Source organism: Hemiscyllium ocellatum, chromosome 22 (genome assembly GCF_020745735.1).
Source record: "Hemiscyllium ocellatum isolate sHemOce1 chromosome 22, sHemOce1.pat.X.cur, whole genome shotgun sequence".
NCBI lineage: Eukaryota > Metazoa > Chordata > Chondrichthyes > Orectolobiformes > Hemiscylliidae > Hemiscyllium > Hemiscyllium ocellatum.
Window position 1 is genome coordinate 42,503,720 of NC_083422.1, and position 13,636 is coordinate 42,517,355.

At 38.9% G+C, this 13,636-nt stretch overlaps 1 protein-coding gene across 3 annotated transcripts in view; it reads right to left on the reverse strand.

The window, feature by feature from the left end:
* hspa12a (heat shock protein 12A) overlaps positions 1-13,636 on the reverse strand; it is a 106,063-nt gene that overhangs the window by 56,919 nt on the left and 35,508 nt on the right. For all 3 annotated transcript variants that reach the window (XM_060842450.1, XM_060842449.1, XM_060842451.1), the window contains one exon: positions 1,962-2,044. In XM_060842450.1, coding sequence (XP_060698433.1) covers positions 1,962-2,044 — 83 coding nt within the window. The remainder of the gene's footprint in view (positions 1-1,961; positions 2,045-13,636) is intronic.

Below are 13,636 nucleotides of genomic sequence, written 5' to 3' on the forward strand. Positions count from 1 at the left end.
AGTTTTAGCTGACACCATGAAGTAACATTAAGTAGCACATATTTTTGAAAATAGCTACCAAACACAGTTAGCTTCTCCTGCAGTAAACAATAAAATAATGTGTATGTACCATACTAAATACAGTAAATAATATACTTGTGTGGCAGTTCTGCTATCACCAGCTATGCTGGTTGGGCTTCCACAGACAGCTTGATCAAGTGAATTGGCCGTGCAGGCTCGAAGGGCTGAATGGCCTACTCCTGCACCTAATGTCTATTGTCTATTGTGAAAAGCATAATGTTGAGCTATCTGCCTTGCTGCAGCAGCCCTGTAGGCAAGTCCCACTAGAGGGCTGGAGCAGACTAAAGGAGGAAGGAAGCAATTATAAGTTACATTACGTCAAAGGAGAAGCCAGCACCTCCTATCTTTCAAAATAAAATGAACTTCCCTTTGTTCAGAAGGTGCAGGACCTGAGCATATAGGTCAGTAGTGCATCCCATTCATTGCTGAATTGGGTGTTCACCAATTGAAAACAGGCCCTTAATTTGCTCCTTAAAGGGACCAATGAATTGTTTTAGGTGTCAGCCTGAACCAGCAAAATAAGGGCCCACAAATTTAACAGTGGGATCAGTGCCTGTGCCGACTGGAAACAAGCAGTCTCACTGCTAAATGGACAAATGCAGCACCTGTTTTTTGCCTGAAAAACAGTTACAAAGCATAACAATTTTTGCTGCTTACTTAAAGGTAAACTGACAAATCTTTACACAAATAAAATCAGACTGAGGAAATCTTACACATTATGTTAAAAAATACTCCAATCACATATTTCACAATGTGTCTGCGTTTAAACTGAATAGCTTGACCATTCACTCAGGCTTCAGCTAAACAGACTAATACCTTCATTGAATCAATATGAATTATGACTTCTATAAGTGCAACTGATTTTCAACGTTGAAAGAACTGATGAAGCAAACAATAAGCTCAATCTTAACAAATTTATCAGTTTTGTCCCAGTACCCTATAGTGGTTTCAAGGAAAGCTGTTGGATAGAAGCTTAAAATCATAGTGACTCTCTCAGTAATGGAAATATCTGAACTTGACTTTAGAGTCAAGTTTTAAAAGTAAACAGTAAATCAGCCTGTAAGAAATAGCCAGCATAGATTTCTCTTTCAAAGGTCTTAATAAGTTCCACAACACTGTTCAAAACATAGTGATGGAGTTATCTCAAAGTTTTGACCAATAACTACCCATCAATTTCCATCAACATTCACCCCTACTTCCAATCCCCAACAGTCCTCAACCAATCTTACAATAATGACTACGCCACTAGTATGAGGCGTTTTGGGGGTATCCTGAGGAAATGAAGGATACTATAAGAAATGCAGGTTTTCCTCTTTCTTTGGAATGAACCATTTTCTAAGGACAAGATGCGTGATAGATGTGGGAGCCCTTTGTTCTGTACTGTGGTATCAGCACACACAGTCTCTTATATTTATTGATATGTTATTAAAATTAAGTCAATTTACATCTTTCACAAATTTCCATTCAGATTTTCAAAACCCTCTCACTGTAAGATTGGATATGCCATACGTTGGCTCTATGAGACTGCAGTCTGGTTTCCAAATTGTCACCAATGAGAATGTGCCAATGAGAAAACTTTAGAAGTTCATAATTTAGATTCCAGTTTTGTCAAGTTGCCTCTAACCAGTTATCACAATTATAACAAGACACCAGCTTTAACAACTGATCACATTCTGAATTATACCGCTTAAAAATATATTAATAATAAACGTAACACTATAAACATCCAAACTCAGAATAATTGCAGATTGTAATGAAGTAGATGTCCAGATTGTGATTAACAACATTAATAACATTATTAATAAACATTAATTCTGCATGGCTGAAACCTCAAAGAATTGTAATACATCAAAAGACGTTTAAAATACATCAAGTTTAAAAGTAAGGAAGCATTCTCTTACTGGAGACATTGAAGGGCTAAGTGGGGTAATACCAGGCTCCCCCAGGCTTTTAGCTGGCGATGGAGAAGGTGAAGAGACATTTTCTGTAGAGAGGTAATAAGCATCATTAGGTCATGACTCAATTTTCAAAAGTGAATTGCAAAAAGAAAATAGGACTAGAATACAAGATGAAAGTAAATATTTTTCTATTTTATCTATTGAAATCTGGGAAATAATCAGTTTTATTTTGTTTATATGTGAAACTTCAATGTGGAAAAGAAACTAGAACTGCTGTTTAGCTAAAAGCTCTGCAGCTGAAATGCAAACGTATTTACTTTTATGAAAGTTGATGGGCCTGTTGTAGATTATCAACAGATTATTTCAGTTTTGTGCTCTATTTGAACAATGCTCTAATACTTCTAAATTTGATTTCAAATTCAGCTTGTGTCCTGGTCTCACTTACTTTAAAGAAATAGGTTGCAACAGATTGCTCTGATAAGCAGGTTAAAATAGTGGCAGTCACAACGAGCAGCAATTACTGTGCTTACTATGAATAAGCAGAGATACTGTTAAAAATAACTTTGTTGTACAATTATTCAAAAAGCCAACTGTAGAAATTAAAATTGGGAGAGATGAATAATGCATGGCTGAATCAAAATCTCCCACTTCACATCATTACACAATGTCAAAATTTCTCCCATACTTATTAAATACAGCTGATTCAGAACCACTAGTTGTAAAGAAGAAAGAAGAATTCAGGATTACTGATTTCTAAGTGGCCCACTGGATTTGAAAGTACTTCATGTTATTTCTAGGAGCTAACTAAATAGAAGTTATGCAAACATGAGAGGAATTTTCTCCTCTGACGTGGCACAAACAGTGGTGAAAACATTGGAAAAATACAAAGAACATGAAAATGTCAAAAACGCCACATCGTGATCTGTTTGTTCCAAGTGGATGTGGACTAAGCCATTAAATTCAAACACTCTGGACAATGGTTCTTGTGAAAAGGAGGTCCAACCAACTGTTTAATCTAATCATTGTATACAATGGATCTGGAATGAGAGTTTGCCAGCCTGCCATGACCATATTTAGTAGATGGTTAGTTTGCAAATGGAGGTCATGTGATAGCAAACAACCGAGCTGTTATTAAAAAAAAGATAATGCTTTTTCATATCAGAGATACCATGAGAAGAGAACTCATGGTCCACTCTTCGTTGCTATTTTGAAAATCCATGCCCTGTCTATCTCTGATTAAAGATCATAGCAATGTCTTCAATTTTAATCAACTGCTGAAAACTGCAAAGGTTGTCTATCAAGGCAAAATTTTCTCTGCACTGCATTTGGAAAAATCAATGATCATAGGCTGAAACCATTCAAAGTGTCCACATTCAGAATTCATACAAAATGAACTTGCTTTTGGAAATTCTTAAACAATTTATATTCCTTCTGTCCATGTAAGCTGCTTTCTGAGTAGGCTTCTTGTGGCACAGTGAGCTAGGAAGCCTGTGTTTAAGTCTCACCTGCTCCACAGAAGTATTATAATATCTATGCAGGTTGATTAGAAAATATTTATGTCTGCGAGTTGGATTTTATTTTAATGCATCAGGTTTTAAGGCCCACAAACATTATTTTCTGTTTTAAAACTTACATGAATATATTTCCAATAGTACAGGATTTAAACAACATAAATACAGACAAAATTAACCAGCAAATCCTTTTACAAAACATCTACTGAAGAAAAGGTGGTGAACTATTGTAACACTATACACCTAGCTGTAACAATAGATATAAGTAATTGATATTGCTGCTTTGCTCATTTTCTATGCATGTACTGTAACACCAACCATGGGCTCAATACAGATTCAGTAAAAAATGAAATCTAAGTTGTGCATTCAGCTCTCAAGAACCAAGAATGTTTAGACTGAGGGACATCACTGTAACCCTTTTATTGACAACTGCTGGCAGTTGACATATTTTGAAGGTAAAACCACCTTTGTTCATCCTTTTCTAGTATGTGAATTTTGCAACAATAAAAATTGCCAAAAGTATCAAAGCAATCTATTCTTCAACCTCAGTAGAGTTATTAGTTTAGTGAAAGGGTTAGCGCTTGAAGCTGTGACTAATGGATTAAAAGCTGCAAATGCTTCCTGCCTGTGGATACAGAGGTTCGTTTTGATGTCTTTGAAGCTGGAGAAATAAAACACTGTACTTCCTGTCAGCTTCCTCTTGGCTTAGACTTTCAAAATTAGTGTGCTAAATTTGGAATGTAAAGCAGTGATTTATTTTTTGACAAGTTGCTTGAATGATTCAAAGCTTTTCAGATGTATAACTTCAAGTGATCCAAAGGAATGATATTTTTCTGTTTAGGAATAAAGATTACTTTTAACTGCAAATTTCAAAGGAGTGCAAACTACAAATATTTATTTCCAAATTGTACTTCCCCAAAGAAAACTGATAGCCTCATAGTCTAGATAAGTATTCATTCCTTCGATACACCGCCATTGTGTCTCTTTTTTCTTGTGGAAATGTTAAATGCCAATTTTATACTTTTTTAATTCTAAAATTGGTTACAGATAAATAAAACAAGAGTGGAAACACTACCATATTTTTAAAAAGTCCTCTCTCATGATAAAATGCATTTTTAATGTTGGCACATTCTCAACAGTGAAGCTTCCCCTAGTTTAACAGTTCATTGCCATTGAGGTAAGAGTAAAGAAACATATCAGAAGACTGACATTTTTAGGGGAGGTAGTGGTGGCTGGTATCTTTCACATGGAACAAGTGCTTTTGAAGAAATTGATGGGAATGGAAAAAGCCATAAGGAAAATCTTTCGAAAAAGTCAACTTTCAGAGGTTGATTACTACATAAGATAAAAGGTCAGAGTTAGCTGGGTAATGTAATAGTACAGTACTTTACTGCCAGCACAAACGAGAAATTTTGGCGAAATGTCATTCGGATGTACTGCCTGCACTCAGTTACATGTTTTTAAAATTATGTACTATTAATGTTTTGAATGCTAATATGTTATAACCAAACTTCAGAGTAAATCTACTTTAAATGAACTTTAGATATAAATATTCTACTTTATAATTAAATGTAATTGAAATGAAAACTCAGGACTAACACATTCAGAAGCATTGGAACCACAGTAAAAGGAGTGTTTTCTTTGTAAACTATTCTTGGACCAACTTAAAAGAAATGTCCAGCACCCCAAAGGAACCTGAATATGCCTAAAGAACAGCCTGCTCTGACCAAAACTATCAAAGTATCCACTATGTCGTAAAAATATCCTGGAATGACATGCTTTTGCTAATAACTGAAGACAGACATTGGGTGCGGGAGGTTGCAGAATCAGGAGCAATTCTTTAGCTGAACATTGTTGGTTGGATTGTCCAAGTCCTCACAACTGCAAGCAAGGTGAGCTCCTTGGTAATTTTACCACAGGTCACCAGCTAAGAGCTGTACGATTAGTGTGGGCTGCTGAGCTCCTGAAACTGCTGGGGAGGACCGCAACTCTGAAGCTTCGGCAGCATCACCGTGAGAGGTAGTTATTTGTGATATACAGGAGGACCAGAGCCAGTGAAAAAGGATGTGACAATGGGTCGGGGGGAAACCCCTTCTGGGTTACAGTCATTGGTGCTGCCTTCCTTGCTAGAAAGGCAAAACCTTCCTTCCTGGGCTTCTGCTGAGAAGATGCCTCCATTAGTTTGTGCTATTGGGATGTGACATAATCTTTAATTTGGGTTTAACATATCTAAATTGGCTCTGTGCTGCTATGAAGCAGATAATTTCTCCACATCCAGTTCCACTGTCGGCAAAAAGCCCTGATGACAGAGAAGACCAATCTGACCTGCCATACCTTCCTATCCCTTGATTTTTGTGGCTCCCCTGCTTGGCCACGCTCTGTCTCTCCAGCAATAGTAAAACCCCTGGCCCTTAAGCAATTGCTAGTTCTGTAGTCTACTGCATTTAGTGAGCTCAACCATAGCTGCCTATTTTGTCTTAGCTTTATTATGACTGCAGACTTGAATAATTAACTATTTTTTTAAAATGGCTTTTCCCCACCTCCATTGCCTTGCAATTCTTTCTTTTCAGCATATATCTGGATGAGAATATAGGAAGTCCCAGGTACAAAGGAGCCCTGTAAGTGCCTCAGACTTTTGTTTTTATGTTGAGTTGCTTGAACTTTTGAGTTTGTTTGTTTCTAATAAACTTTGCAACAATTTTTTGCAGTGAACTTTTGTTTCTTTTGCTTTATCCCTTTACTGAGCTTGTTTTTAAGGTACTTTAGATACAGGTTCTCATGAAATGGAACAGAATTACAGAAGACATTCCAGAGTGATGCGACCGTATCTGCAGACCTTGGTACACACGAATGCCAATGACCTGAGCCAGCTGCCATGACATGCTGCAGTCAAGCTACAATTTATGGAGAGCCTTGTGGTGTTTTTGAAATTTGTCACTGCCCTGAATTGTTATTTTTTTCTGGCTCATTCCAAGTATGTCACAGAATCACAGAATTATTACTGCACAGAACAAAACAACCCACTATGCTTGTTCAAGCTCTTACAAATGAGCATCAGTCAACGTGTTGTCCATTTACATCAGATTAGTCAGCATGGCCAATACTTATACCTTTTTACCCATAAGTTGGAATAACATGTCAGGTGACAGTAACTCCATTTAAAATCAAGGTCGACTGTGGCTTCAAGGAGCCCTTGCAAAATTACAGACAATGGGAATCCGGGGCAAACTCTCCATTGATTTATGTCGGGTATGACTCTGTGTAAGACAGCTGTGGTTGCTGAAGGTCAGTCATCTCAACTCCAGAACACCTCTGAGGGAGATCCCCAGGACAGTGTCCCCAGCCCAACCATCTTTAACTGCTACTCAATGACCTTCCCTGAATTATAAAGTTAGAAATGGGGTGTTCTTTGCTAATTGAATGAATTCTTCAGGTACTGAATTAGTCCATGTCCAAATGCAGCAAATCCTGGACAATATCCAGGCTTGGGCTGAAAACTGGCAATTAACATTTATGCCATGCAAAGGCAAGCAATGTCCATCTCCAACAAAAGAGAATTTAACCATCAAGTTTTGATACTTCAAAAAATGGAGCAACTGTTACAGCCAGAAATTCTTCCCATTCTCCATCTTGGATTACCCAGAATCCACACCAAAATTGGAGATGGCAGTGGATAGTGAAGAAGGTTCCCTCAGATTACAATGGGATCTTGATCAGATGGGCCTATGGGCTGAGAAGTGGCAGATGGAGTTTAATTTAGATAAATATGAGGTACTGCATTTTGGGAAAGCAAACCTTAGCAGGACTTATACACTTAATGGTAAGATCCGAGGAAGTGTTGCTGGACATAGAGACCTTGGAGTACAGGTTCTCAGCTCCTTAAAAGTGGAATCGCAAGTAGATAGGATAGTAAAGAAGACATTTGGTATGCTTTCCTTCATTGGTCAGAATATTGAGTACAGGAGTTGGGAGGTCATGTTGCGGCTGTACAGGACATTGGTTGAGCCACTGTTGCAATATTGCAAGCAATTCTGATCTCCGTTCCATCGGAAAGATGTAAAACTTGAAAGGGTTCAAAAAAGATTTACAATAATGTTGCCAGGGTTGGAGGATTTGAGCTATAGGGAGAGGTTGAATAGGCTAGGGCTATTTTCCCTGGAGCGTCAGAGGCTGAGGGGTGACTTACAGAGGTTTATAAAACCATGAGGGACATGGATAGGATAAATAGACAAAGTATTTTCCTTGGGGTGGGGGAGTCCAGAACTAGAGGGCATAGGTTTAGGGTGAGAGGGGAAAGATATAAAAGAGACTTAAGGGGCAATCTTTTCACGCAGATGGTGTTGTGTGTATGGAATTAGCTGCTAGAGGAAGAGGTGGAGGCTAGTACAATTGCACTATTTAAAAGGCATCTGGATGGGTATATGAATAGGAAGGGTTTGGAGGGATATGGGCCAGGTGCTGGCAGATGGGATGAGACTGGGTTGGGATATCTGGTTGGCATGGATGAATTGGACCGAAGGGTCTGTTTCCGTGCTGTACATCTCTATGACTCTAAGGACTCTTGATTGCCCAAAGCCTGTCCACAAGGCACAAGCCAGGAGTGTGTTGGAATATTCCCCACTTGCCAGGATGAGTGTAACTCTGACAACATTTAAGGAGTTTGACACCATCTGGAGCACAACAATCTGCTTGATTGGCACAAGGTCCACAAATGGTCTCTTCTTCCTGCACTGGTGCTCAACGGCAGCAGTGTGTATCATTTACAAGGTGCTTTGCAGAAATTCACCAAGGCTCCTTAGACAACACCTTTCAAACCATCTAAAAAGGTCAACAGCAGCAGGTGCATAGAAACACTATCATTTGCAACCTCTCCTCCAAGCCACTCACAATCCTTACTTGGAAATATATGACAGTTCCTTCTGTGTCACTGGGTCAAAATCCTTGAACTCCCTCCCTTTGTGTCAACCTATAGTACACACACAGTGGTGGTTCAAGTGGGCAGCACACCACCACCTTCTTAAGGACAACCAGGGATGGCCAATAAAAGCTAGCCCAGCCAGCAAAGCCCACACTCCACGAATGAATTTTAAAAATGCCACTATGTCAATTTGTCTAATATACTTGATGCCACTATGGAGTGATCATGTCCTCACCTCTGAGCCAAGACGTCTAGATTCAAGGCCCAGAGTCCAGACCCCTGCTCTGAAGGTATCTGATAATATCTCTGAATAGATTGATTAGAAAGTACCGACATGACACTATGGAATTTCATGAGTGGCTGTGTTAATATTAACTGACATATAAAGTTCTTGGGAGATGAGTGTGGCAAGTTGCTGCCTGGTTGTATGCAACAATGAGGTACATATACTTACAAACTGAAAAGAAAGAGCTACAATGTTATCCATGTCTAGGCAAGGAACAAGCAACAAACACTGATGAGCACCACATCATGCCACAAAATCTAATCTTTAATTTCCTCCAAGTCAAACACTAAATCACATATAATCCTAACTTGGACATCATCTTTGTAATCACTGCATCCAAACCCTTGAGCTATATTGTCAAGCTACAAATACCTTTATCACTACAGTAGCTAAAATACATGGAGGAACAGTGTAAATAACAAACGTGCAATGACGATAAAAATGGCTGAAACCACACCTAGATTGGGCACAGTAAGTGGTTTGATATGTAAGGGAGAGGGCTTCAAGTCTAAGTGATGTGAGCCCCCTAAGGGCAATAGCATTGCACAGATATGCAGCCAGGGAAATTAAAACACGCCTGCAAGTGCTACATGCTTTATGGACATAACTTTCTGTACTCAGTCTGATCCTTGCCCCAGTACTTACTCCTGACCATAGCAGGCAAATTAACAAATAAATCCTACTAATGGCAATGATTCAGAAGCTACGTTATCTACCTCAAAATATTCAACATGCAGCTAGACAGAGACTCTCTCTCTCTTTTTCTCTCTCACACATACATACACACAGAAGCTAGAAGAGAATCCCCTACAGTATCAAAAGAGGCCATTCAACCATCAAGTCTGCACCCCTCTGAAGTACATCTAAACCACATCCCAACCACACATTTGCCATGGCTAATCCACTTAGCCTACACATCCTTGAATGCTACAGAGAAATTTAATAAGCCAATCCACTTAACATACACATCTTTGGACTGTGGAAGGAAACCACAGCACACAGTCATAGAAAGAACTTGCAAACTCTCAACAGGCAGTCATCCAAGGCTAGGATCAAATCCAGGTCCCTGGAACTATGAGCCAGCAATTGTAACCTTTGAGCCACTGCGCTATCGGTATCAAATGCCTGTCCTCTTACTGTCAGTCTGAGGAAACACCTGTGTTATCAGCATCAATCTCAGGAAATACTGTTGCTATCAGGTTGCGCCCCAGAACAACTTGCAGTATCAGCATCAATCTAGAAATGTTTACAAAACTGCCATCCATATGGATAAATGTGCAGCAAAAGTTTCACCAGGATTAAATTAGAGAGTTACAGTGATTTTTCTGTAGGGCTATTGTTTACCACAAACACCAATTTCCACTTTTCTTTTGGGGGCTGTTTCCCTGTCCATCAGCCAAACCTTTTCCCAACTGGGGTATGACCCACTTCTTATATACTTTCTAATCAGAAATATTCAAGCATGTCAAGACACACTTCTTGAGCAGTTGGCAATGGAACCCAGGCCTTCTGGTCCAGAAAAGGAACACAGAATGTAGTTTTTTTTAATATCTAGAAGTGCTATCACACATAATCGATCATTTTTTTTCCCTCTGACCATCAAACCAAACATGTTAGTTTTCACCAATATCCATCACCATTAAATCACCCATGTTTCCAAGTCATCAATTTACCTACATATTCTTTCAGGGTCAGGGCAGTGCAGTAGCACCAAGGACAGGGAGGGAAGGGGGAAATTAAATCAAAATAGAGTTTGAGGGGGAAATAAGGTCTCCACTGTCTGTGGTGCCACCTCTCTCTAAAAGAATTGAAAGTTTTGGTGAATAGCATAAGCTCCTTTTACAAGGACACCCTGAGACAGGCAGGAATGCAGCATCCAGCGCATATACATGTGCTCATCAATGCAGTCAGAGATTTTATTACACATCTCTGGAGCAAGTGGAACTTGAACCAAGAACTAGGGACACTGTCATTGCACCACAAGAGGCCCCCAACATAAAGTCCAATGAGCATTATCTGCTTACAATCAGTTCTGGAGCTATTCTGGTTTACCTTCTCTGAACAAACTTATTAGAAAAATAGGTTCTGGTGTACCTTCAACAGAGCCCTGCATTTCCACCACTGCCAGGAAACACCCTTGCTATCAGCATCAACCTCAGATCTCTGTATTATCAGAGTCAGCCAAAGAATGGCTGCAATATCAACATTAGTGCCCAGAAGATATTCACCCCCATTATATAACAAATTTACCACTCCAAGTTACCAGAGAACAGAAATCAGCTTATGCCATCCCCATTTCTCAATCAATTTTATGCTTCTCTGCAGCTCCCACTTCATCCATGCAGGCATTCCATTCTTGACCCTGTGTTTCATTTTACACAACTTGCAGGGAAGACCACAGGAGGTGCATTAGTTCATAAATAAAGACAGTAACAACCATCTTTAAACAGTAACAACATTCTGTAATAGACTGATCTTAAGGTATGACACTACCACTTGGCATTCAACTTATGGGTTCTGCTGACATTGACATTTGAACACTATGTAGATCAAAAACTTCCAAACTTAAAAGTCAATTAACTGAATTAAGACTTTAGTCATATTTTTATGAATTTCCAATTAACCACATGAAACAAAACTCACAAAAGATAAAATACTACATAGAAAGCTTAGCTTTTCAAAAATATGTTCTGTTTTGTCCCTCTTAATAATAGTTCCACAAATTCATGTGATTTCAGCAATTTTTCCCAAAAGGTGTTTTGTTAATGATTTCTTTCAGATTGTGATGCACCTTAATGATTGCCACACTTTGCAAATCACTCATGAATTGCAAATTAAAAACTAATTACTTGAAAATAGAAGCAGTTAATACTTTTTTGTTTCTTAAAAGAATGTTAACTAATTGGCCAAAACAAATTCATTTTTAAACATTATCCTTTTGATCACAAATAGCAATTATTTTCATTCAATGCAATCAAAGAAAATTGGTTTTAGTAGGATGAGCAAGCTGTGAAATTACTTTCTATTCATTGGGTGTACTTTTAATTAACTATATAAAATTCTGTAAAATTGTTATGAATAATTTGATTACAAAGCTCTTGTAGATTCCAGGAACATCTCTTATAATGATGAGGAAAATAGATCTTTCAGATCTTTACTGTCACAGCAAGGACACATGCTCGTACTGAAATTACTCCAGAAAAGTAAATGAAAAAATACAAATCAAGGAATTTCAACCTCATCATAGTTGGAAGGTAGTGCATATCATACAGGTTGAGTTCTCTTCGTCCATATCTAAACTTGCATTCTGACACAACTGTGTCTGGTAGCATCACATGCAACTATAGATTGAGAACTTAATTTAGGTACAGAAATGGGGACTTGTGAAAATACCAACCAAGAGGGCAATTATCTCAGAGTTGCTCGTGCTTCACTCATGCTTTACTTCATTTTGGGAAGTAAAACATGGATCTCATATATAAATCTAAGTCAGGTGATATCCAGTGCATTCTATAACAAAGTTACCACATTAAGGCAGGTACAACTCTGAGGAAATTCTGGGTACCTGCTGTGAGTTGATGCATTGCATTGTTTTTAACAATGTCAGCACACTATCTCCTGTAATTATTGTCCCACTAAGACAATAGTGATGGCATTTCCCAAGCAATTGTTTGACTAGGGAATGTTACGATGTCACAAGGAATATGAAAGCAGCTGTGTGAAATACAGGTTCATTTCTTTAGCTCCACAGTATAAAAAGGCAACCTGGTATAGTATCAGTACAGCCACTACACTGCTGATTGTGTTGATGAAAAATAGAAATAAGTAACCTATATTACTAGCATGTGGAGAGTGAGAGTTCTCCCCTTGACCACTGACACTTCAGGGAAAGATCCACAGAAATCGCGGATCAAAGTTCAATCCCAGCATCAAGAACCTTGCTTAGTTTAAATGTCATTTTTTAAAGCAAAGTTTCCGTCAAATGCAGACAGCTTAATGCATCAAAGCAATCAGATTATTATAGTATTAAAATTATCAGTTGAATTGATCTTAGGAACATTGAAGACTTGACAGGACACACTAAGACATAAGACCATAAGACATAGGAGTGGAAGTAAGGCCATTCGGCCCATCGAGTCCACTCTGCCATTCAATCATGGCTGATGGGCATTTCAACTCCACTTACCAGTGTTCTCCCCGTCGCCCTTAATTCCTCGTGACATCAAGAATTTATCAATATCTGCCTTGAAAACATTTAACGTCCCGGCATCCACTGCACTCTACAGCAATGAATTCCACAGGCCCACCACTCCCTGGCTGAAGAAATGTCGCTGCATTTCTGTTCTGAATTGACCCCCTCTAATTCTAAGGCTGTGTCCATGGGTCCTAGTGTCCACCCTTTCCAAGCCATGTATTATCTTGTAAGTTTCTATTAAATCTCCCCTTAATCTTCTAAATTCCAATGAATACAATCCGAGGATCCTCAGCCGTTCCTCATATGTTAGACCAACCTTTCCAGGGATCATCCGTGTGAATCTCCACTGGACACGCTCCAGTGCTAATATGTCCTTCCTGAGGTGTGGGGACCAAACTGGACACAGTACTCCAAATGGGGCCTAACCAGAGCTTTATAAAGTCTCAGTAGCACAACGGTGCTTTGATATTCCAGCCCTCTTGAGATAAATGACAACATTGCATTCGCTTTCTTAATCACGGACTCAACCTGCATGTTTACCTTTAGAGAATCCTCGACGAGCACTCCCAGATCCCTTTGTACTTTGGCTTTACGAATTTTCTCGCTGTTTAGAAAGTAGTTTATGTTTTTATTCTTTTTTCCAAAGTGCAAGACCTCGCATTTGCTCATGTTGAATTCCATCAGCCATTTCCTGGACCACTCTCCCAAACTGTCTAGATCCTTCTGCAGCCTCCCCACTTCCTCAGTACTACCTGCCTGTCCACCTAA